This window comes from Salmo salar, chromosome 04, assembly GCF_965601325.2.
Source record: "Salmo salar chromosome 04, fSalSal1, whole genome shotgun sequence".
NCBI classification, from domain to species: Eukaryota; Metazoa; Chordata; class Actinopteri; order Salmoniformes; family Salmonidae; genus Salmo; species Salmo salar.
The window spans coordinates 74,496,489-74,521,567 of NC_138294.1; the positions used below are offsets into that span (position 1 = coordinate 74,496,489).

At 43.4% G+C, this 25,079-nt stretch overlaps 2 protein-coding genes and 1 long non-coding RNA gene across 3 annotated transcripts; 2 read left to right on the forward strand and 1 right to left on the reverse strand.

Moving 5' to 3' along the window:
• Nucleotides 1-1,150: 1,150 nt before the first annotated feature.
• LOC106603736 (hepatic and glial cell adhesion molecule) lies at nucleotides 1,151-9,455 on the forward strand. The gene is made up of 7 exons (XM_014197780.3): nucleotides 1,151-1,290; nucleotides 5,397-5,741; nucleotides 6,327-6,608; nucleotides 7,328-7,421; nucleotides 7,788-7,882; nucleotides 7,994-8,064; nucleotides 8,328-9,455. The coding sequence occupies exons 1-7, from the start codon at nucleotides 1,203-1,205 to the stop codon at nucleotides 8,670-8,672; spliced, it is 1,320 nt and encodes a 439-aa protein (XP_014053255.2). The 5' UTR covers nucleotides 1,151-1,202; the 3' UTR covers nucleotides 8,673-9,455.
• LOC106603737 (uncharacterized) lies at nucleotides 6,961-12,162 on the reverse strand. The gene is made up of 3 exons (XR_001328484.3): nucleotides 12,104-12,162; nucleotides 10,133-10,223; nucleotides 6,961-7,488 (listed from the first exon to the last, which is right to left on the reverse strand). It is a non-coding gene; the product is annotated as an uncharacterized LOC106603737 (long non-coding RNA).
• Nucleotides 12,163-12,245: 83 nt separating this feature from the next.
• Nucleotides 12,246-24,780, forward strand: ccdc15 (coiled-coil domain containing 15). The gene is made up of 10 exons (XM_014197779.3): nucleotides 12,246-12,679; nucleotides 12,768-12,917; nucleotides 13,239-13,427; nucleotides 14,118-14,234; nucleotides 16,467-16,616; nucleotides 16,988-17,107; nucleotides 18,642-18,745; nucleotides 20,657-20,851; nucleotides 21,375-21,523; nucleotides 22,911-24,780. The coding sequence occupies exons 1-10, from the start codon at nucleotides 12,497-12,499 to the stop codon at nucleotides 23,093-23,095; spliced, it is 1,542 nt and encodes a 513-aa protein (XP_014053254.1). The 5' UTR covers nucleotides 12,246-12,496; the 3' UTR covers nucleotides 23,096-24,780.
• The last annotated feature ends 299 nt before the right edge of the window (nucleotides 24,781-25,079 follow it).

Sequence of the window (25,079 nt, forward strand, 5' to 3'; positions counted from 1 at the left end):
GATTATTATTATATGACCCTGCTGGTCATCTATGAACATTTGAACATCTTGGCCATGCTGTTATAATCTCCACCCGGCACAGCCAGAAGAGGACTGGCCACCCCTCATAGCCTGATTCCTCTCCAGGTTTCTTCCTAGGTTCTTTCTAGGGAGTTTTTCCTAGCCACCGTGCTTCTACACCTGCATTGCTTGCTGTTTGGGGTTTTAGGCTGGGTTTCTGTACAGCACTTTGTGACATCAGCTGATGTAAGAAGAGCTTTATAAATAAATTTGATTTGATAAGGACACCTCATAGTATGCTATTCTGTTGTTCTGAAATAGATTACATTTCCTTCATATCCTGTTTCTTTAGACCTTTCTAAAATAAATAATGGATTTATTGTGATGGTGTAGGCCATATTAAATTCATTTAATAGACTTTTTAAAATGTAGATGTTCCAAAGGTCTGCATCAGTGGCTTGTAGGCTATGCGTGGAAGCCAGGAGATGCTAAATGTGTTTGTGCTAATTAACGGTCAATTACAGTGAGACAGGCAGTTATTTTCTTGACAATCACAGGCTGACCAAACTTCATGACTGCCACAGCCCTAACCCTATTCCCTTTATAGTGCACTACTTTTTACCAAGGCCCAAATAGCACTATAGGGGAAAGGATGCCATTTAAGATGCAGACCTTACTCAGCAGTACCATTAGAGAAGGGCCCTCCTCTCTATGCCCCTAATACTGAGAACAGAGGAACAACAAGTGGCTTCAGACTGAGGCAAAGTATAAGCGTTCAGTGGCCAGGGTAAAACCTGAATAGCCTAGGTCTTGCCATGGCATTGTCAGCTCATTTTGGCCATTTCCATTCCAGAAGTGTATTTGAATAAGCTTAAGTGACGTTCTAAAGGGACATTCATGTATTCATTGCTGCACTTGGAATTTCACTCATGCTTAGAAGCTTACTATGCACGTTTTAAAAGTAGTCTCACTACAAATCCAGAATTGTGCAGAAAATAAACAAGATGTGTGTTTTATTTTCGGTACAATTGTTCTACTAAACACACACACACACACTGCTGTTGTGTTGCTTTGTTGTGCAGTGCACCCAGTCCTAGTAGGCCCTGCCTTGGAGGAATGTCTGTGTGCTCTTTCGGGGGACGTGCCCAGAGTGGACAAATCATGCTAATTGTCTGGGAGAGAAACAGAGCGTTAGACCCAAGATGAAGGCAGAGAGGGAGGATCTCTCCAAAGCCATAGCCGCTCCTCAACTTTTGCTGCTCTGGTGTCTTCTTGTCTCACCTCAGTCAGGTAAGGGAAACTTTCCCCTGTTTTTGGAAAACACATCTGTGCTGACTTAAAGGAATGTGTAGTGTTCACTTGCAAGGCTAAGACAATGTGGGTAGGAAGTATTTAGAGTGGAGTGGGCAAGTGTAGGTTGGTTTATGCATGTTTTCTGACTGACGTATTTGTTTGGCTGATAAGTTGGACACATACATTTTTGTGTTTTTCTTGTCCTACTAAATTATGCCTACTTTTGCTTGTAAATTTGTTCATGTAAATTCATCTATTCAATAAAAAAAGATGACTGTCAATCATTCAACAGCCCCTAATAAGACCCCTATTATGAATTTAAATGTCTCAGAATATTTATTGAATTAATTTGATTAGCATATATGCATAGGTACCATATAAATTACAAAAACAATTATATAAAACACAATTTCCATGTCAAACAAGCAAATAAACATTTCCTTGTTGTGTACTAGCTTATATTCTGAAAAAAAAACGTTATTTAAAACATTCAAACTGACTGCACAATGCCACACAGTATGTATTTTTATTACTATTGCTCAATTACTAGAAAGAAAATGAAACTCTGATGACACTCATAAAACTATACATACTCTGTGGATTTAAAAATAGATTGATGAAGATATATTATTTGGCAGAAAGCAGTCACAATGGGACCCAGATTCAATCCTGGAGTAAAATGTACTTTCAATGGACATTGAAAGTACATTGAGAACGGTTTTTAGTCCAGGACTGCTTAATCTGGGTTTGGGAAACCGGCAAATAGGGTTTAGACTTTAGAGAGTATAGGTGTTCGTTCTGTACAAAAAGCTATTTAGTTCATATCAATGGTAATTGATCTCTGTAGAGCCCATGTGGAACCTATGCTACTCAGATGTCTTCCGGTTGGTTCAGCAGGTTAGCCAAAGCCCTCCACCAGTATTCACTGTGATGTCATTGAACCAAACTGCTCTGTGAGAATGGCACAATCAGAGGATTCTCCAAGATGAGAGGATCATGGTTAGAAGACAGATGTTGGTTGGTATGAGGTTGGAGAAGGACCTGAGCTCAGGCTATTGAGGTGTGACCTAGATACATAAATGGAAAGCTATACGACGAATTGATCATTTTGTACATATATAATTCTAATTGTATATGAGATATAGCAAAAAGGTGTGCAGACTCAAACATAGAAACATGATACTTGGTACTTTTTGAGGTGCGATTGTGTCATGTCATTGCGGTTGTGTTGTCATCAGCAGAATCACTGGGGCCCTCTGTCTTCGGGCTCAGCCAATCGGGGAGCTTGTGTTGCTCTGAGGCCTCTTTTCATGGGCTGCCAGGAAGGAAATTGGTCCAAACAATCCCCCCTTTTGTCAGCTCATCACAGCCGTCCGAGAGGACTGCAAGCCGTTACCACGGCGATGCAGTGCTGCCACGCAGGCTCCATGCAGCGCACTCTGCCCCGGCGGAGGAGGGGGCCCGGTGCCTACAGTCAAGTCATCAGCAGCCTGCCGCCCACAACAACAGCCAGCAGAGCTAGTTAGAGTCCATTGGCTCTCACTTTATAAGCCCACTCTGATCACATACTGTAGGCTATCAAAAAGAAACCTCTGGTCAATCAACTCTGAAAGGATTTCTGCAAAATCTGTTGGCCATAAGTTAAACGGTTTGAAATATGCCTTGTAGTGAACTTATTGAACTAGCTAACGGGCTAAGAGAAATCTTAGCATAACCCAGACAATGACCTGCTAACAATGTCACGCCTTCTAGCCACAAATGCTTGAATAGAAGCATGTCACTTAATCAAGGACGGTTTAGACACGACTGGGATGGTGGTATTGGTGGTGTAGAGATTGTGGACAGTCCAATATTTTTCTGAATACTAACCTTCACAGTGTAATGGAATAGGAAAGGTCCACAGAAGGCTGCTGAGGGGAGGACGGCTCATAATACTGTCTGGAATAGACCGAATGGAATTGCATCAATGTCACGATCGTCTAAAGGAGTAGACCAAGGTGCAGCATACTTAGAGTTCCACATGTTTAATAAATATGAAACTCACCAAAACAATACAGATGAAAACGAAGCGTGACGTTCTGGGCTGCTCACAGGCAGCTACACAAACACAAGATCCCACAAAGCACAGGTGGGAAAAGGCTGCCTAAGTATGATTCCTAATCAGAGACAACAATAGACAGCTGCCTCTGATTAGGAACCATACTCGGCCCAAAACAAAGAAATACAAAAACATAGAAAAAGGAACATAGAACCCTAGTCACACCCTGGCCTAACCAAAATAGAGAACAAAACCCTCTCTATGGCCAGGGCGTGACAGTACACCCCCCAAAGGTGCGGACTCCGGCCGCAAAACCTGACTCTAAAGGGGAGGGTCCGGGTGGGCCTTCCTTATGGCGGCGGCTCTGGTGCGAGACGTGGACCCCGCTCCACCTTCGGCTTGGCCCACTTAGGTGGCGCCTCTGGAGTGGGGAACCTCGCCGCCGACCCCGGACAGGCGGGCGACTCTGGCAGCTCCGGACAGGCGGGCGGACTCTGGCAGCTCCGGACAGGCGGGCGACTCTGGCAGCTCCGGACAGGCGGGCGGACTCTGGCAGCTCCGGACAGGCGGCCGACTCTGGCAGCTCCGGACAGGCGGAACTTTCCGTAGGCCTGGCTCTGGGCGCAGGCACAGGACTCACCAGGCCGGGGAGACTTGCAGGAGGCCCTGCTCTGGGAGCATGCACAGGATAGACCAGGTCCTGGAGACTCACTGGAGGTCTGGAGCGCACGGCCTGCACAACCCGTCCTGGCTCGATGCCCACTCTAGCGTGGCACTTGCGGGGGGCTGGCCTATAGCGCACCGGGCTATGAGCGCGCACTGGAGACACCGTGCGCTTCACAGCATAACACGGTGCCTGACCAGTACCACGCTGCTTCCGGTAAGCACGGGCAGCTGGCTCAGGTCTCCAACCTGACTCTGCCACACTCCCCGTGTGCCCCGCCCCCCAAAAAATTGGGGGCTGCCTCTCGGGCTTCCTTGCCAGCCGTGTTCCCTCATACCGTTGCCGTTGGTCCTTTTCTCCTGCTGCCTCCGCTCTTCTGAGTGCCTCTACCTGTTCCCATGGGAGGCAATCCCTTCCGACCAGAATCTCTTCCCAAGTGTAGGATCCCTTGCCGTCCAGGATGTCCTCCCATGTCCAGTCCTTTCTCTCCCTGGCCCAGGATCCTTGCTCCTCCTGGGCACGCTGCTTGGTCCTTCTTTGGTGGGATCTTCTGTCACGATCGTCTAAAGGAGTAGACCAAGGCGCAGCATACTTAGAGTCCCACATGTTTAATAAATATGAAACTCACCAAAACAATACAGATGAAAACGAAGCGTGACATTCTGGGATGCTCACAGGCAGCTACACAAACACAAGATCCCACAAAGCACAGGTGGGAAAAGGCTGCCTAAGTATGATTCCTAATCAGAGATAACGATAGACAGCTGCCTCTGATTAGGAACCATACTTGGCGCAAAACAAAGAAATACAAAAACATAGAAAAAGGAACATAGAACGCCCACCCTAGTCACACCCTGGCAAACCAAAATAGAGAACAAAACCCTCTCTATGGCCAGGGCGTGACAATCAAACACTTGGAAACCATGTGTTTTATGTATTTGATACCATTCCAGTAATTCCACTCCAGCCATTACAACGAGCCAGTCTTCCCCAATTAAGGCGCCACCAACCTCTGAGGGAAGTGGGCCAAGTGTCCTTGGGTACACGATCTGGGTAAAGCTTGTTTGTTGGATGTGAAATGGCTATCATTTCAATCGGTGAGGTGACAGAGGGTCCCTGGTTCGAGCCCAGGTTAGGGCGAGAAAAGGGATGGAAGCAACACTGTTACACTAGGCCTATTTAAAAGACACTTGTAGCAAGCTGAAATGGCATTGCAGGTAGGATAGACCTGTACCCCATTGCAATGTAATGCATGTATCAGTTTATCCATGTCACACATGCGTGTAAGTGGTGGAACACATGTTCCATTCGTATGAACTGAGACGTGTATAGAATAGAAATCTGCTAAATATACAGTATAACCTGAATAAATAGACTCTGTTCCATCTCCACTGGGTCCAGGAAGTGTCAAGGGGGTCAACATCACCAGCCCTGGCTCTCTGATCCAGGGCACGTTGGGCGGAGAGGCACTCCTCTCTGTTCGCTACAGCAGCTCCAGCCCCGACGCGCCAGTCATCAAGTGGCAGCTGAAGAGGGACGACAAGCCCGTCACCGTGGTCCAGTCCATCGGCACCGAGATCATTGGGAACCTGAGGCCCGAGTACCGGGACCGCATCCTGGTGTTTGAGAATGGCACCCTCCTACTCCACAACCTCAAACTCTCTGATGAGGGCACCTATGAAGTTGAGATCTCCATCACGGATGATACTTTCACCGGAGAGGGGAGTATCGACCTGACTGTGGATGGTATGTGGTCCATAGTGTAAGCAAGAGCCTATCTCCTGATTCTGTAGCGCGAGGCAGCTTGATGTACAAGTAAACCCCTTGGACAGGATACTAGTCTATCACAGGGTCTTATCCCCCAATCCATCTCCGTAATGCAGAGATACATTGGGTACAATTTTTAGAGTCTTTGGTATGACTTGACCCCCCAAACTTCCAATCTCAGAGAAGGCACTCGATCCACAAGGCAATTGAGATGGTTGATGCATATTTTAGTATAAGTTTACTTGTCCTTTATGACATGACTTGCTTGTAGGAACTGCTGGGATTGTCTGTGATAAAACCAAAATATTTTTTTCCTTTTTTTTTATACAGTATTTCTCACACATTTGTATGACTGTAACATCGGATGAATTGTCAAGGAAAGTGCAGGGGACAATGGTCCAAAACATGTTGTTCTTGTAAAGTCATTGTTGCAATGAGGGTCACCTGAGAAGTTGTTAATGTACACCTGAGCTAATTTTTTAACCCATCATATCAGTATAACCTTTGACCCAGAAGGAAGAGACATGTCTTGACGTGTCTGACTACTATACTTATTCTCCATAGAGCCCATATCCAGACCTTACGTCCACATGGAGGCGTCCTCAGTACTGGAGCTCAGCGAGCACTTCACCCTCAACTGCTCCCATGACAACGGAACCAATGCCAAGTACAGCTGGCAGAAAGGAGGGAAACTGTTGACCAATGAGACGCGTCTGCAGCTGTCACCTGACCAGAAGCTCTTGACCATTGTGCGGGTGCTGATGGTGGATGATGACATCTATGGATGCGCGGTGGAGAACCCTATTGGGAGCATGAAGAGCCTGCCCATCAAACTCACTGTCTACAGTAGGCTACACAGTGGCACTATAGGCTTGAACCAGTGGCAATTCAAAGTCACAATCTTTAATCCGGTTTTAGGTCAAATGGCAACGTTGCCACATGCTTTGCTATAAAATTGAGGGATGAGGCTGGATAACTCCTGTAATAATCTCTGGCTATTTAACCCATGATATAGGCGACTTTAGAAAGTACTCACTAAATAAATTGAAATAATTTTCATAATGTCATCTCAGAGTGCTTTTCCCTTATAGTCCTACTTGTCACTGGTTCAAGCCTAGGGCGTGCAACAAATACTTCACTGAAAAGCAAGTCCTTGTATGTGAGAGAAGGGGTGAAAAAAAGGCAAATGCAAGCAATAGATCGTTTTTTTTTTTACTAACTGTAGCCTAATGTACCAGCAGCAAAAAGATAATGAGTGGGAGGGAAGTTGATCACTGGCCATACATCCAGTACATGACTACATCACAAAGACATGAGTGTGTGCGTAGGAGGACGGGGGAGGAAGTACATGCTGTAATTCTGCTTGAACATATTGTTAAGTAGTTCTACTGTGCTGTTTGTTTTCCTATGTGGATGCGTCCCAAATAGCACCCTATTCTCTATGGTGCACTACTTTTGAACAGAGCCTCGGTGGCCCTGGTCAAAAGTGAACACTAAATATGGAAAAGGGTGCCATTTGGGACAAAGCCTATGACCCTCCTACCCTCCTGACCCTCCCCCTGCAGGGAGGAGTTCCCTCTACATCATTCTCTCCACCGGGGGTATTTTCCTCCTTATCACCTTGGTTACGGTGTGCGCCTGCTGGGGGCCGTCCAAGAAGTAAGAACCAAACACACTGTTGTCTCACTCTCTACATGTTTCTGGATGCTTCGGTCTGTTCATGGTCCTATGGGTTGGGAATACAGCAAGAAGATTAGTAACATGGCAGAAGCATATTGATAGACAAGTTCATTAATGAAATCCAGTTAACTTGATAATAATTATTGAATTATACAATTTAGTCAAATTTGTATTAAAATAATAATTACTATTTTATAGTACAATAATTGTACTGATATACTGTAGTGTTAAATAGACAAAATGCTAAATTTGACATGAACAATGTTGTTTTGAACAGTTTTATACTGTATAATTTAAGCACACAGTTGATTCTCACATACAGTATATTGTATGTTTATTGTGCAGAGAGCGGCAGAAACAGCAAATGAAGCCCAGAGGTTTGGCAGGACTGCCAAGGCATTTAATAGAACACCCTGATTATTCCCCAATCAATCATGCAGGTAAGGAACCTAATAATTACTTGTATTTATATTTCCTATTTATTCATAAGAATTATAAATTGTTGTGCTACACCAAAGGTCTTCATCCAATGAATGTTTCATCCTGTACAGTTGACGTTGTACCAAAAATGATGACTGAACATGAACGCAAGAATCCAGTGGCACTCTACATCCTCAAAGAGGTACCTCTTTTTAAATAACAAAAAAGCTGTCATCAGCATCTGACTCAAAACATAGCTAATAATACATTTGAATTTAATAAATCAATAAAAAGCCCAGAGACACTGTGGGGACTTGTAGGTTTTTATTTCTCAACCCTCATTCAGGTGTTAAGATGACTACAATATCTCAATGTAGAAAAAAATACAGCCAGTATGTATTGTTTGGAACCTGTTCAGAGCATTGTTTGTGTGTCTGAGTATTGACTTGGTTTCCCTTGTTGTAGGATTTCCCTCAGGGCGACCATGACTCACCCGGCAACATGGGCCTTGGCCCCTCCTCTGAACCACCCAGCAGCCCCCCCGGCTACAGCAGCTCCCTGCCTCCCTCCTCACGCTCCCCTGAACCCCCCGCCCACTCCTCTCGCGGGTACCCCCGCACCCCGATCAGCTCCCCCCCTTCGCATCACAACAAGGTGCAGGGCAAGTCTTCCACCCCCTCCCCACCCCGCACTCGAAGCTCTGGGCGCATTTTCCGCGCCCCAGTGGGCATACTGCCTGCCAGTCAGTTGGAAGAGCCCGCCCCCACACTGGAGAGCAAAGGTACCACTCTACAAGTCCTGGAGGGATGAAGTGTGTGCAGACTTATGTTTCAGCCCAGCAATAAGACATCTGGTCTAAATTGAAAACCGTGACTAGTTGAAAAAGGATCGTATTCATTAGTCACCAAAGGGAACAAAATGGCCTGAAACAGGGATGGACTAACTGGAATTTTCCAATAAGAAACATTCATTTTCTTTTTTCTTTGCAAAAAGTTATTTTGAGTGCCCTAATGAATATGGCACTGGTGTGGTGAAGCTGGGCCAGAAAAAAAGCTGCCACAGTGTGTCTCCTGTTGTCTACCCCTGGTCAACATGTTCTTCCCCCCTCCATGCCTTGGTGCTGTAGAGAGACATGTTTACATGGTGACTGTATGTATATATGTAAATAGATTTTATATGACGTTATAGTGCAGTAATGTTTGTCTCAGAACCAAACACAGCACTTAATCATCTCAATAGGTTTGTAAATACACTGTCATCCTCCACAACTGTATGGGTCAGGTTTAGGTTTTAAGTTATGACACGTTAGTTAGCCTATTGTTTTTTCTTCAATTCTATTATGTCCTATTCTTAAGACCTGATCAAATGTATAAAACCTCTCTTTAAAGATACCCATTTATCCATATATTGGTACATTTTGTATTGTGTGGATGTTTGTAATTGAATTAATCATTTTCTTTGTTATTGGGTATCATAGCTGAATAATCATTCAATGTTTTTCCTTTGTATAGATTCATAGAATTATTAAGAAAATCAAAGGATACATTGTACATATCAGCAGAGATGTTCATTAAAGACGTGATGAGGAGGAAATATTGGTTGTCATTTATACATTTGTCTCACTCAAAGTTAAACTTTAGTGAATGTTTGAATGTTTCAAACACTTTATCCTCAATATTGTCAGTTTGCATCTTCAGGTGAGCATGCATTTTTGCCATTTATCTATGCAGAAATTAATTGGAAAAATAAGTTAGTGTAGCAGATGGCAATCTGTGAAACTCACTCCTTAGCCTGAAGTGCCTCCACTTGCGCTGCTGAATAGCTACTTTTTCAGTGGTACGACTATATAAGACCCTTTGAGAGGGCAGTTACGTGTGATAGCGAGGCAGAGGTCCTGGGTTCGAGCCTCTGTATGAGTGAATCAGGAGGAAGCTGTACCCGCTAACCAAGCAGCGTGACGTCTTTTACAATGGTGCCGTGTTCCGGATCATCAGTTGGGCTCAGCTCAATGATGGGGTCGCTGTGGAGTGGGTTTGGGGGGTGAATGTAGCAGATGGCGATGTGTGATACTCACTCTTCAGCCTAAAATGTCTCCACTTGTGCTGCCGAATAGCTAGCTTTTAGGTGGCGCAACAGGGTAAGATGCTAATGGAGGGTGGTCAGGGGTGTTAGCAAGGCAGAGGGCCTGGGTTCGAGCCTTGGTATGAGCCGAATCAGGAGGAAACGGTACTCGCTAAGCAAGCAGTGTGACTTCCTTAACATTAGCTTACGTGGGACTTCTTCAGACAGTGGTAGGCTGCACCCATCGTTGTCGACATCAATGCAATCTCTTCATCTCTCTCCACAGAGAATGTTTGTGCCCTGCAATAAAACAGAGGGGACATACTTTCAACAACGTACAGTACAAGCTTTATGTAATTTGTTCCTTTTTGTCAAATGCTCCTCATTCTGTTCTCACACACACACAGATAATTTGTTTGCTGATTCACAGTCATAGGACAATAGTACGCCTGTTCAGTGACCACTACAGTTGAGGCATGGAGAAGAAAGAAAGTGATTATTCTGCCTATCCCAATATATACACTACCGTTCAAAAGTTTGGGGTCACTTAGAAATGTCCTTGTTTTTGAAAGAAAAGCAAATTGTTTTGTCCATTAAAATAACATCAAATTGATCACAAATACAGAGTAGACATTGTTAATGTTGTAAATGACTATTGTAGCTGGAAACGGCTTTTTAAAGGAATATCTAGCCCATTATCAGCATCCATCACCCCTGTGTTCCAGTGGCACGTTGTGTTAGCTAATCCATGTCTGTGTTCTTTTGCCCATCTTATTATTTTATTTTTATTGGTCAGTCTGAGATATGGCTTTTTCTTTGCAACTCTGCCTAGAAGGCCAGCATCCCAGATGCTCTTCACTGTTGACGTTGAGACTGGTGTTTTCCGGGTACTATTTAATGAAGCTGCCAGTTGAGGACTTGTGAGGCGTCTGTTTCTCAAACTAGACACACTAATGTACTTGTCCTCTTGCTCAGTTGTGCACCAGGGCCTCCCACTCCTCTTTCTATTCTGGTTAGAGACAGTTTGCACTGTTCTGTGAAGGAAGTAGTACACAGCGTTGTACGAGATCTTCACTTTCTTGGCTATTTCTCGCATGGAATAGCCTTCATTTCTCAGAACATGAATAGACTGACGAGTTTCGGAAGAAAGTTATTTGTTTCTGGCCATTTTGAGCCTGTAATCGAACCCACAAATGCTGATGCTCGATACTCAACTAGTCTAAAGAAGGCCAGTTTTATTGGTTCTTTAATCAGAACAACAGTTTTCAGCTGTGCTAACATAATTGCAAAAGGGTTTTCTAATGATCAATAAGCCTTTTAAAACAATAAACTTGGATTAGCTAACACAATGTGCCATTGGAACACAGGAGCGATGGTTGCAGATAACGGGCCTCTGTACACCTATGTAGATATTCCATAAAAAATGTGCCGTTTCCAGCTACAATAGTCATTTACAACATTAACAATGTCTACGCTGTATTTCTGATCAATTTGATGTCATTTTAATGGACATACAATGTATACGTTGGAGAGTAAAGACATTACAAAATTTGTCCACAGAACAGGGAAAGATTATTACATGCCTGTTGTTACGTGTTAACGTGTTGTTACTATGTTTTCTCACGAGAAAACTATGTCACTGTGTACTTGGACTTTTCAGTGGGCCTAAATCAAACGGCCTATTTCCATAGATGGAAATTAGTTTATATAATGTATTAGTATCTGACCAGTGCAGAGAGAGTAACACAGCTGAAGACTAGCGCAGAGCAGACGGTCTATGGTCACGACAGGTACACCAAAAGCTGGGCCTTGGGTACTGGCTCATTCACTGCTTACATTCCCGCTCTCTCGGGAAAAGTGTCTTCACACACATAGGCAGCTGCGACAGCAGGTGAGAAGGTGGACTCGAGCCGTGGACCCAGCAGTGCAGACGAGCACCAGGTCAGCGATGTGTGTATAGTGTGTGTGTTCAAGCTTTGTCAATGGTTTATAACCTAATCAAAAGCCTGGCCTTTAGTCGTAACGGCAATATGCTGTCCACCACTATTTTGCTGCTTTATTACCATGTATCAAATAATTGCACCTCTTTTAATCGTGGAGGGCAGGGAATAGACAGGGAGAGGTTGAATACATCTGTTCAACAGATTCTAACAGCCTAAATATAATTTTAATCAACTCACTTTCATGCCTAGGGTGCTTCTGAGCAGGTTTTGAGCAGGCTAGACTGCGCATGTTTGAGTCAAACTACATTTTGATGGACACCTGGTACGACCATTCAGATCTCTCTAATCCAGAAGAAACCCAAATAAATGAAGTGGGCGGACCAAAAATGGTCGCACTGTTATTACGTCACCAACAACAAGAAGCGTCTACTGTGGCAGTTGAGAAGCCAAACACTTTAGTATTTAAGAAAGGTTATGTTCACAGATACTAGCAAATAATGTATAGACTTCCGGACAATTAATACTAATTTCAACGCTGTTGCACAACGTGAAACGTATTAGGTTGGTTGAAGAAGTAGCTAGCTAACGTTAACTCAGAAGTTAGCAAACGTTGCCTAGATAGCTAGCAACATGCCCTCTATTATCAAACCTAAAGTAAAAGGCACAACCAAAGTTTCAATTAGTGGGATAACAGTACATGCTCAAAGCAAACATTGTCATCGAAATAATGTATTGGCCGAGAGGAATCAGGCAGTAGCACCTGTGGGCGCCTGGGTGGAGAGTGGACAAGACTGCCAGGATGAGCATCCAAATGTAAGTGTAGCCGTACATCAGTTATTGTACTTGAACAGGTAGCTAGTTAGCATATTTACCTGTTGACTTATTCTTTCGTATGAGTCAGGTTCGTGCCCTGCTAACTGAGGAGCTACAGATGGAGATTCAACGGGAGAAAGAGGAGAGTCTTCGCCGGTTTCAGGAAGAAGTGCGCCGCCGCGTGGCACAACAGGCTCAAATCCGCAAGAGGTGGCAGCTTCAGAAGTCATGCGAGATGGTGACTAGGCTATATAATGTGGATGATTAACATATTGTATTACAATTGCTGTTCATGATGGAAGACAGTTAGTAGGCCAACATCATTATAAAAACAACAAAGCATTACAAATGGAAAGAATACAGTTATCTTGGTTTCCAAGTATTGTAGCTAGCAACTGCATATGTAAATGACATGGACTATGGGTAAATGAGCACCACCTCTATCAAGAATGTCACAGGCTAGTGACACAAACCTGGGTATGCCATGCAGAGTCCTCAAACTCCTCATTTAATGACAGCATATTAGCCAGTTTAAAGCCTGCGTTGTTTGTCTTTACAGGCAGAGCAGGAGGGGAGAGTGCTCCAGCAGTCCAGCGATGCAGCGCAGAGATTGACCCCCAGGAAGAATCCGTTCCCCTACTCCCCACAGAGAGAGCTAGCCATCTGCAGCCCCAACTCCCGCTGGGTTCGAGCACAGGACCATGAGAGCAGCGACAGAGAAAACAGGACAGATCAGCAAACGCATCAGGTGGCTAAATTTATCTGTGATGATTGACATCTTCTCCAGAGCATCTTCTATTCCATGCATTAAATGGAAGTAAGAAAAACGACCACATATCTCGATCATTGCAAGGGAAAAAAACTTCTAAATACCAGTAGCCTTGCAAAATCTGTGCTTGTTACAGTAAAGGAAAAGCAAGTAGTGTTCGTTTAAAAAAATAAAAAAAAATCTGTTATAAAAACATTGAATGAAGCCACACAAGCACTGGGTGATATTGTTATTGATTCGCATCTATATCTAACGTGTGTCTATAGCTGCGTTTACACCGGCCTTTTGACCAATCAGATCAGATATTTTGGGCAAAAGATTAGAATTGGGAAGCCTGTGTAAACACATCCTATGTCCATCATTGATCTCTGCAACAAAGGCTGCATTTACACAGGCATCCCAATTCTGATCTTTTTGCCACTAATTGGTCTTTTGACCAATTAGATCCTTTGCCTATAATTGGGCAAAAGATCAGAATTGGGGTGCCTGTGTAAACGCTGCCATATAGACCTAGGCTACCTACCTGTTTATCCTCAATAATGCCAAAGGATTATTTAAACAGATGTTGAAGCCATTCTGCTCATATTAAGTCAGTGACATTGCCATTACTTCTGTCGTTAGCGCTATAGATAAAATAGGTAATCATATGGGTTGGTTCTGGTATTTCAGCTCAGCAAAGTCATGAGGCAGGTCAGACACAGACTGGCAGCCTGTCAGACGGTCCGTGACGGAGAAGTGATGTCAGAGCTCCCTGGGGGAATATGGAAGGTGTCTCCTATCAGAGATGTGAGTTTATTTATACTGCCCCTTTCTAACAGACCAAAGTAAATTTTTACAAAAATGTCAGATAACCATAGAATTAGAATTAATTTATTCTACCTCTTATAGATTTGGCCAGCAGCATACTACCCTGCATCCCACTGCTGGCTTGCCACTGAAGCTAAGCAGGGTTTGTCCTGGTCTGTCCCTGGATGGGAGACCAGATGCTGCTGGAAGTGGTGTTGGAGGGCCAGTATGAGGGACTCTTTCCTCTGGTTTAAAAAAATATACACTGCTCAAAAAAATAAAGGGAACACTAAAATAACACATCCTAGATCTGAATGAATGAAATAATCTTATTAAATACTTTTTTCTTTACATACTTGAATGTGCTGACAACAAAATCACACAAAATAATCAATGGAAATCCAATTTATCAACCCATGGAGGTCTGGATTTGGAGTAACACTCAAAATTAAAGTGGCGAACCACACTACAGGCTGATCCAACTTTTATGTAATGTCCTTAAAACAAGTCAAAATGAGGCTCAGTAGTGTGTGTGGCCTCCACGTGCCTGTATGACCTCCCTACAACGCCTGGGCATGCTCCTGATGAGGTGGCGGATGGTCTCCTGAGGGATCTCCTCCCAGACCTGGACTAAAGCATCCGCCAACTCCTGGACAGTCTGTGGTGCAATGTGGCGTTGGTGGATGGAGTGAGACATGATGTCCCAGATGTACTCAATTGGATTCAGGTCTGGGGAACGGGCGGGCCAGTCCATAGCATCAATGCCTTCCTCTTGCAGGAACTGCTGACACACTCCAGCCACATGAGGTCTAGCATTGTCTTATATTAGGAGGAACCCAGGGCCAACCGCACCAGCATATGGTCTCACAAGGGGTCTGAGGATCTCATCTCGGTACCTAATGGCAGTCAGGCTACCTCTGGCGTGCACATGGAGGGCTGTGCGGCCCCCCAAAGAAATGCCACCCCACACCATGACTGACCCACCGCCAAACCGGTCATGCTGGAGGATGTTGCAGGCAGCAGAACGTTCTCCACGGCGTCTCCAGACTCTGTCACGTCTGTCACGTGCTCAGTGTGAACCTGCTTTCATCTGTGAAGAGCACAGGTCGCCAGTGGCGAATTTGCCAATCTTGGTGTTCTCTGGCAAATGCCAAACATCCTGCACGGTGTTGGGCTGTAAGCACAACCCCCACCTGTGGACGTCGGGCCCTCATACCACCCTCATGGAGTCTGTTTCTGACCGTTTGAGCAGACACATGCACATTTGTGGCCTGCTGGAGGTCATTTTGCAGGGCTCTGGCAGTGCTTCTCCTGCTCCTCCTTGCACAAAGGCGGAGGTAGCGGTCCTGCTGCTGGGTTGTTGCCCTCCTATGGCCTCCTCCACGTCTCCTGATGTACTGGCTTGTCTCCTGGTAGCGCCTCCATGCTCTGGACACTACGCTGACAGACACAGCAAACCTTCTTGCCACAGCTCGCATTGATGTGCCATCCTGGATGAGCTGCACTACCTGAGCCACTTGTGTGGGTTGTAGACTCCGTCTCATGCTACCACTAGAGTGAAAGCACCGCCAGCATTCAAAAGTGACCAAAACATCAGCCAGGAAGCATAGGAACTGAGAAGTGGTCTGTGGTTACCACCTGCAGAACCAGTCCTTTATTGGGGGTGTCTTGCTAATTGCCTATAATTTCCACCTGTTGTCTATTCCATTTGCACAACAGCATGTGAAATTTATTGTCAATCAGTGTTGCTTCCTAAGTGGACAGTTTGATTTCACAGAAGTGTGATTGACTTGGATTTACATTGTGTTGTTTAAGTGTTCCCTTTATTTTTTTGAGCAGTATATATCCCAATGCCCCAGGGCAGTGATTGGGGACTTTGCCCTCTGTGGTCACTAAAGATCCCATGGCACTTATCGTAAGGGTGTTAACCCCCGGTGTCCTGGCTAAATTCCCAATCTGGCTCCATACTGTACCATCATGGCTACCTAATCGTCCCCAGCTTCCAATTGGCTCATTCATCCCCCCCTCTCCCCTGTAACTATTCCCCAAGCCTTTCCTCAAATGAGAATGTGTTCTCAGTCAACTTACCTGGTAAAATAAAAATATTTTTTCTGTTTCTTTGGCTATAACTTTATCATTTGGAACTCTCAATTGCAGGAATACTGTCTTTTCTGTAAAATTTGTGTCAACATTTTAGTACAAGGAATTATTGTGCTTTCTAACTCAAAACAGAAACCTGTATATCGGGTGACAAGAGAAGAAGAGGGTCATGAAGAGGAGGAGGAAGATATTCCTTTGATTGGGCAACATGACTTCCCTCTTCAGAACTTTGATCCTCACGAGGGTCACAGGAGCAAGACTGTCACCTTTGACAACAATCCGGTCTGTCACCACAAGTGTTCTCTTTTTGACACTTCTCCAATTTCCAAACGCTCCCATTTCCCCAAACCCCACACAGTCAATAGTCCTGTGACTCACATGCTTATCCTAACATTCCTTTAGTCAGGCTATAGCAAATTGTTTGTTTATCAATCTATATAGTTACCTTTCTAACTCCAACTAAACTACCCTAAAGGTTTAATCTTACATAATGCACAACGAGAGGTGCTCAACTCTTACTAAATTCTGTAAATTATTCTTTGGGTGCTTTTGTCCAGGAGTCACCTGACTTTTATGAAAAAGACGGCTTTAAGGCCAAAACACATCTATTGTGACAGCTAATAATCAATCTTTCATACCTGTGTTTATTGCAGGTCTGTCAGAGGCTCTTTAGTGAGCCTTATCCTGAAGGTCATGGTAATGAGTTTAGTAGTGACCATAGAGCTACTCAAGTGCTGTGGCCCCAAGAAGACCAGGAGGAACTGAAGAGACAGGTGATTAAGGCCAGTTAGAACTACATTATAGGGTTTTAGTGTTTCTGAATATACACCCTGGCCTTAGACGGCTATTAAATAAACTTTATCACTGACCATATTTACACACAGCCCTCCACCAAATCCCCCCTTTAGAGATCAACTAACACTGTATGACACATAATGATTCATGCAGCACGGTGACCCAGTGTATTTTCAGCCCAAAAAGTACCACATATTTTCAAGACACACTTTCAGCAAGTTAGCATTTAGTAAAATACACTACATGGCCAACAGTATGTGGACACCACTTCAAATTAATGGATTCAGCTATTTCAGCCACACCCCGTTGCTGACAGGTGTATGAAATCGAGCACACAGCCATGCAATCTCCATAGACAAACATTGGCTGTTGTTTGGATACCACCTTTCCAACAAGTCAGCCCTGAAGCTGCCCGGTCAACTGTAAGTGCTGTTATTGTGAGGTGGAAGCGTCTTGGAGCAACAACGGCTCAGCCACGAAATGGTAGGCCACACAAGCTTACAGAACCGCCGAGTGCTGAAGCACGTAGCACGTAAACATGGTCTGTCCTCGGTTGAAACACCCACTACCAAGTTCCAAACTAACCCTGGAAGCAACGTCAACACAAGAACTGTTCGTTGGGAGCTTCATGAAATGGGTTTCCATGGCTGAGGAGCCGCACTCAAGCCTAAGATCACCATGCACAATGCCAAGCGTCAGCTGGAGTGGTGTAAAGCACTCCGCCATTGGACTCTGGAGCAGTGGAAATGCGTTCTTTGGCGTGATGAATCGAATCACGCTTCACCATCTGGCAGTCCGACGGACGAATCTGGGTTTGGTGGATTCCAGGAGAACGCTACCTGCCCGAATGCATAGTGTCAACTGTAAAGTTTGGTGTGTGAGGAATATTGGTCTGGGGTTGTTTTTTCATAGTTCGGGCTAGACCCCTTTAGTTCCAGAGAAGGGGAATCTTAACGCTACAGCACACAATGACATTCTAGACGATTCTGTGCTTCCATTTTTGGGGCATCAGTTTGGGGAAGGCCCTTCCCTGTTTCAGCATGACAATGCCCCCGTGCACAAAGCGAGGTCCATACAGAAATGGTTTGTCGAGATCAGTGTAGAAGAACTTGACTGGCCTGCACAGAGCCCTGACCTTTGGGATGAATTGGAACGCCGACAGCAAGTCAGACCTATTCACCCATCATCAGTGCCCGACCTTACTATTGCTCTTGTGGCTGAATGGAAGCAGGTCCCCGCAGCAATATTCCCACATCTAGTGGAAAGCCTTCCCAGAAGAGTGGAGGCTGTTATAGCAGCAAAGGGGGGACCAGCTCCATATGATTTTAGAATGAGATGTTCGACGAGCATACTTTTGGTCATGTAGTGAATTTGCTTTAAACTTTGGTCTCGGCTTCAATCCCATTAATGTGCTGGAACATAATTTTTCTCCATATGCACATTTTATAAAGAAATATACCCCGTGACACCATAAAACAACTTTACCTTAACTCTAACAATGTTTGTTTGTAGGGTCAGTCTCAGTTTCTGATGTACCGACGCCTATTCATGGACATTGAGAGAGAACAAGTGAAGGAGCATCAGAGACATAGGAAGCACCTGAGGAGAATCGGAAGGTGACTCGGCACAACCACAATAAACAAATGTAGTTCCCCCTCTGGATATACTGATTTTCAAAAGATTTCACTATTAGTAAACTGTGCTGTCACATTTGCATTCATATCAGGGTTGGGGTACATCTTATTTCAATGCAGTCAATTGAGATATTAAACTGAAATTCTAAATTTCCCTAGTTTTTCTCATTTGAATTTCAGTGTTTTGTTGAATTGACTAATTTAAATGGAATGTAACCCAACCCTGATTCGTTCTGTACCAGTCAAAAGTTTGGACACACCTACTCATTCAAGGGTTTTTCTTTTTTTTTTTTACCATTTTCTACATTGTAGAATAATAGTGAAGACCTCAAAACTATGAAATAACACATATGGAGTCGTGTAGTAACCAAAAAAGTGTTAAACAAATCAAATATTTTATATTCTTCAAAGTTGCCGCCCTTTGCCTTGGTAACATCTTTGCACACGCTTGGCATTCTCTCAACCAGCTTCACCTGGAATGGTTTTCCAACAGTCTTCATGGAGTTCCGACATATAGTGAGCACATATGCTGAGCACTTCTTGGCTGCTTTTCCTTCACTCTGCAGCCCAAATCATCTCAATTGGGTTGTGGTCAGGTGATTGTGGAGGCCAGGTCATATGCTGCAGCATTCCATCACTCTCCTTCATGGTCAAATAGCCCTTACACAGCCTGAAGGTGTGTTGGGGCATTGTCTTGTTGAAAAACAATTGATAGTCCCACTAAGCGCAAACCAGATGGGATGGCGTATCGCTGCAAAATGCTGTGGTAGACATGATGGTTAAGTGTGGCTTGAATTCTAAATAAATCACTGACTGTGTCACCGGCAAAGCACCATCACACCTCCTCCTCCATGCTTCACAGTGGAAACCACACATGCGGAGATCATCCATTCACCTGCTCTGTGTCTCACAAAGACACGGCAGTTGGAACCAAAAATCGCAGATTTGGACTCATCAGACCAAAGGACAGATTTCCACCGGTCTAATGTCCATTGCTCATGTTTCTTGGCCCAAGCAAGTCTCTTCTTATTGGTGTCCTTTAGTAGTGTTTTTTTTGCAGCAATTCAACCACGAAGGCCTGATTCATGCAGTCTCCTCTGAACAGTTGATGTTGAGATGTGTCTGTTACTTGAACTCTGAAGCATTTATTTGGGCTGCATTTTCTAAGGCTTGTAACTCTAATGAACTTGTCCTCTGCAGCAAAGGTAACTCTGGGTCTTCCTTTCCTGTGGCGGTCCTCATGAGAGCCAGTTTCATCATAGCACTTGATGGTTTTTGCGAATGCATTTGAAGAAACTTGCAAAGTTCTTGAAATTGTCTACATTGACTGACCTTCATGTCTTAAAGTAATGATGGACTGTCGTTTCTCTTTGCTTATTTAAGCTGTTCTTGCCATAATATGGACTTGGTCTTTTGTATACCAACCCTACCTTGTCACAACACAATTGATTGGCTCAAACGTATTAAATTTCAACAACGCACACCTGTTAATTGAAATGCATTCCAGGTGACTACCTCCATGAAGCTGGTTGAGAGAATGCCAAGAGTGTGCAAAGCTCTCAAGACAAAGGGTGGCTACTTTGAAGAATCTCAAATATAAAATATATTTTGATTTGTTTACTACATGATTCCATATGTGTTATTTCATAGTTTTGATGTCTTCACTATTATTATACAATGTAGAAAATAGTAAAAATAAATAAACCCTTGAATGAGTAGGTGTGTCCAAACCTTTGACTGGTACTTTATAAACATTCATACTCCTTCAACATGGTCTCTTCAATGTAATGGATAAAATGTGTTCTTAACAATGCATACAGTGGCATTAAATCCCATTGCAAAATAAGAACACATTTTAATGTAGTTTTGTCTGAATTTTCTTTTCCACTGTAGGATAAAGGCAGAAAAGGAACAGAAGAGGTTGGAAGAGGAGAGGAAGCTGGAGAGACTGCGGCAGCTCGAGGAGGATAGACTGGAAATGGCTGAGAGGAAATTTCTAATTCTGGAGCGACTGAGGCTTGAGGAAGAGGAGAGGGCAGAGGTGTTGGAGAAGAAAGAGAGAGCAAAGAAAGATAAAGAAGCCACAAGGTAACTTTATTAATCAATACAATCTGAAATTAAATGGACTAGATACAGCCCAGAAGGTTTTTGATAATTGTACAGTATCTGACATAGAATGGTCAATCTTCTGCCAATATATATAATTGTTTTGTCCTTGAGCAACACATCATGTGCTCTACTCCTCCAAAAGTCACATTGGGAAATATGAAAGACCTTATTCTTTCTAGAAAATACCAGTGTAAAAAAATTAATTCTGATGTTTCCTCGTGATAATCATGGCAACCAATGTTTTTATACTTTAGATAACACATCTACATTCTAACCTTCTCCTGACCCCATTCCTAGACTGGAAAGCATGCTGAATGATTAATCTCCTTTGAAAGTACTTTTTAGTCCTGGAATAATCTTGGTGCAGGAAACTGGCCCTAAATATGTTTGTGCTGGTCAACTAGAGAATAAGGCCCTGTGTCCCAGCCTGTGTTATTGTGTGACACGTTGGGTACTTTGACAGAAAATGGAACAATACACATTGTTTTGTGTCTTGTGGTAGGTACATCGAGGCTCTGAGAGCTCAGATGAAGGAGAGGATAGTTCTGGAGAATACAGAGCTCCCTCCTCTCTGTTGCTGCGGAGACCGTTTCTGGGACTCCCATCCTGACACCTGCGCAAACAACTGTGTCTTCTACAACAACCCTAAAGGTACAAACGGTACCAAATGTCTCAACCACAAGCCAATAGGCTACCTCCAAAAGAGCAGTATGGTATTTATTTGACCTGCTGCATGCCAAGATAGGTGACTTGCACCCTTGTTGTATGTTTACGATATAGAGGATGTATCATTTCCCATATAATATTTTCATCAATTATTCAGTGGTTCCTAACATCAATGTTAGGAATGTTCACTTTTTAGTTTCTGGTAGAAACATGCCTCGAGGAGTAATTAACGCAACTCTGTCAAGGTCCCTCAACGTGAACCTACTGACGTTTATCAGTTACCCAATATAGTTACCTCCTGTTCATTCAACATATCAAATTCCTTCCATATTTTCCCTGTTTTTGATTCTTCCCTTATTTTGATTATTTTCCCTATTCTAGTCTACCTGGGTCATGTTCATTAGGGCACGCAATATAATAAAACATTTACAAAACTTTGTAACAAGATTGTAAATTGTCATGGTCAAAACATGTAGATTCACTGGTTGCAAAGATTGGGAGAGGTCTAGGCATAATAAAGAGATGCTCTGCTTTGTTGACACCACACTCCAAAAAGCAAGTTCTGCAGGCTCTAGTTTTGTCTAATCCTGATTATTGTCCAGTCGTGTGATCCAGTGCTGCAAGGAAAGACCTAGTTAAGCTGCAGCTGGCCCAGAACAGAGCGGCACATTTAGCTCTTTAATTATAATCAGAGAGCTGATATAAATACTATGCATGCCAATCTCTCTTGGCTAAGAGTTGAGGAGAGACTGACTGCATCACTTCTTCTTTTTATAAGAAACATTAATGTGTTGAAAATCCCAAGTTGTTTGCATAGTCAACTTACACACAGCTCTGACACACACACTTATCCCACCAGACATGCCACCAGGGGTCTTTTCATAGTCCCCAAATCCAGAACAAATTCAAGAAAACGCACAGTATTATATAGAGGCCTTATTGCATGGAACTTCCTTCCATCTCATATTGCTCAAATAAACAGCAAACCTGGTTTAAAAAAACAGATAAAGCAACATCTCGTGGCACAACGCCTCTCCCCTATTTGACCAAGATAGTTTTTACTTGTGCCTTTTAAAAAATGTATGTAGTTCTGTTCTTGTCTAATGATGTTCTGTATTTTGTCATTCTGTATTATGTTTCATGTTTTATTTGGACCCCAGGAAGAGTAGCTGCTGCTTTTGTAAGAGCTAATGGGGATCCTAATAAAATACCAAATACCAAACCGAAAATGATAATTAGGGTTTCTTATTGGGCTAGTCCATTTTTCAGTCAGTTCTCTTACGTTTGGTTCCCGATGAACATGACCCAAAGGTTCAGAATGATGTGTTATGAATGGGATGGATGTGTTAATGATTGTGTTTCTTTCATCCAGCCTATGTCCAGGCTCTGCGGTCTGCTCTGTTGAGCTGTGATCTGAAGGACAGGAGCCACTCCACTCACCAGCGAGCCTCGACTCACCGGATTGCCTCCATGCACGCCCTTTCACCCAGGAAGGAAACCACAGCTCACAGGAAGTTAGCCACCTCGCAAAGGAACCAAAAAAAAGAGGACATTTGAATTTCAGCCCTCTGTTTTTTTTAAAAATCAATAATGACCTTTAAACGGTACCATGAAAGGACATGCCGTTTTGTCATGCTATTGATTTTGAATCAAACCTTGCCGTCTCTCACTCTCGAATACTTATCAGTTGTAATTCCTTGAAACGTGATGTCCTTTATTTTGTATGGTTTTATTTTAATTATCTGTCTTTAGTTATGTCAAATATGTACACTTGGTTTTACGCTATGCTTAATTGCTGAAAAATTGCTGATTTAAAACTTGACATTTTATCTTTTGAACCTCGGGATGATGCTTCAGTGGTGTTTGTTAGTCCTATAATATATTTTGGATGCAGCAGTGGGCATAATCACTGGTAGTGTCCTAATCCTTCCTATGACGGTATATATTATTCCATTCCTATGGAAAAGTGGGGGATGAAAATGGCAGCTGCTTTCATTTCCTATAAAATGGGGAAATAGTGACTCTTGTCCTAGGCAACAGACCTATGATTATTTTTTATTTTTTTATATCAATGTATTATTAATATGTTACTCATTGCATTGTTTGGGTGATTTGTTACGGTTTCCTACGGTAAGATTTATTTATTTTTTAGTGTTCACCAAAACTGAATGAATGTAAAAGGCCTTCCTATATGGTAAATGCTCATGTTTATTAATGAAAAAATGAGAAGCTAAACTTGTAGGATACAGTGCATTTGAGAAGTATTCAGACCCCTTGACTTTTTTCAAATTTTGTTACATTAAGGCCTTACTTTTTGTTACGTTACAAAGCGAAAAAGGTAGATTTCTTTTGCAATAACATTTTTTATGGAAATATTACATTTACATAGGTATTCAGACCCTTTACTCAGTACTTTGTTTGGCAGCGATTACAGCCTCGAGCGACGAGCTTGACACACCTGTATTTGGGGAGTTTCTCCCATTCTTCTCTGCAGATCCTCTCAAGCTCAGTCAGGTTGGATGGGGAGCTTCGCTGCACAGCTATTTTCAGATGTTCGATCGGGTTCAAATCCGGGTTCTGTCTGGGCCACTCAAGGACATTCGGAGACTTTTCCAGAAGCCACTCCTGCGTTGTCTTGGCTGTGTGCTTAGGGTCATTGTCCTGTTTGCAGGTGAACCTTTGACCCAGTCTGAGGTCCTGAGCGCTCTGGAGCAGGTTTTCATCAAGGATCTCTCTGTACATTGCTCCATTCATCTTTCCTTCAATCTTGTTTCTCATAGTCTGAGAGTCCTTTAGGTGCCTTTTGGCAAACTCCAAGCGGGCTGTCATGCCTTTTACTGAGGAGTGACTTCAGTCTGGCAACTCTACCATAAGGGTCTGATTGGTGGAGTGCTGCAGAGATGGTTGCCCTTCTGGAAGGTTCTCCCATCTCCACAGAGGGACTCTGAAGCTCTGTCAGAGTGAGTAACCATCGGGTTCTTGGTCACCTCTGTAATGTAACAATGTGGAAAAAGTCAAGGGGTCTGAATACTTTCCAAAAACTCCAAGGCATTCTTACCAGAAGATAAAAGGGAGTCTAACATCAATGCCACAACTAAGCCTGGTAAACGAGATCACATTACCATAAACTATTGCTATTAGAGAGTGCACAGATTCTTCTGCTTTTTCACAAATTGCCTATGTGTGTAGTTCTACTTTGATGGTTAAGATGGCTAATAATTAAATGTTTTCTCTACACTTTATTTGAAATTCTGGTGTGTGTGTTTTTCCACTCTCACTGTAACACAGTTCATAAACTCTAATCATGAGACTCATCATGACCACCCTCAAGGTGTTTGTGCATCAGTACCCTTTTCACAAACTGTAATAAATAATTTATTTTCACACTGTCCTTTTCAGCATAGCATATCTAGTTAGTTGTAAAACTGAATGCGTTCAACCGAAAAGTGTTTTACGCATTTAATCCAACCCCTCTGAAATCAGAGATGCCTTAATCGACATCCATGTCATCCGCGGCCGGGGAGCAGGTGTTGTTAGGGGG

Coding starts and splice junctions, on each gene's coding strand:
- ccdc15 (XM_014197779.3), top strand. CDS start 12,497: ATGCCCTCTATTATCAAACCTAAAGTAAAAGGCACAACCAAAGTTTCA. Junction 14,235..16,466: donor AGGTGTCTCCTATCAGAGAT/GTGAGTTTATTT, acceptor AACTCAAAACAG/AAACCTGTATATCGGGTGAC. Junction 18,746..20,656: donor CACCTGAGGAGAATCGGAAG/GTGACTCGGCAC, acceptor TTTCCACTGTAG/GATAAAGGCAGAAAAGGAAC.
- LOC106603736 (XM_014197780.3), top strand. CDS start 1,203: ATGAAGGCAGAGAGGGAGGATCTCTCCAAAGCCATAGCCGCTCCTCAA. Junction 5,742..6,326: donor TATCGACCTGACTGTGGATG/GTATGTGGTCCA, acceptor TATTCTCCATAG/AGCCCATATCCAGACCTTAC. Junction 6,609..7,327: donor CATCAAACTCACTGTCTACA/GTAGGCTACACA, acceptor CTCCCCCTGCAG/GGAGGAGTTCCCTCTACATC.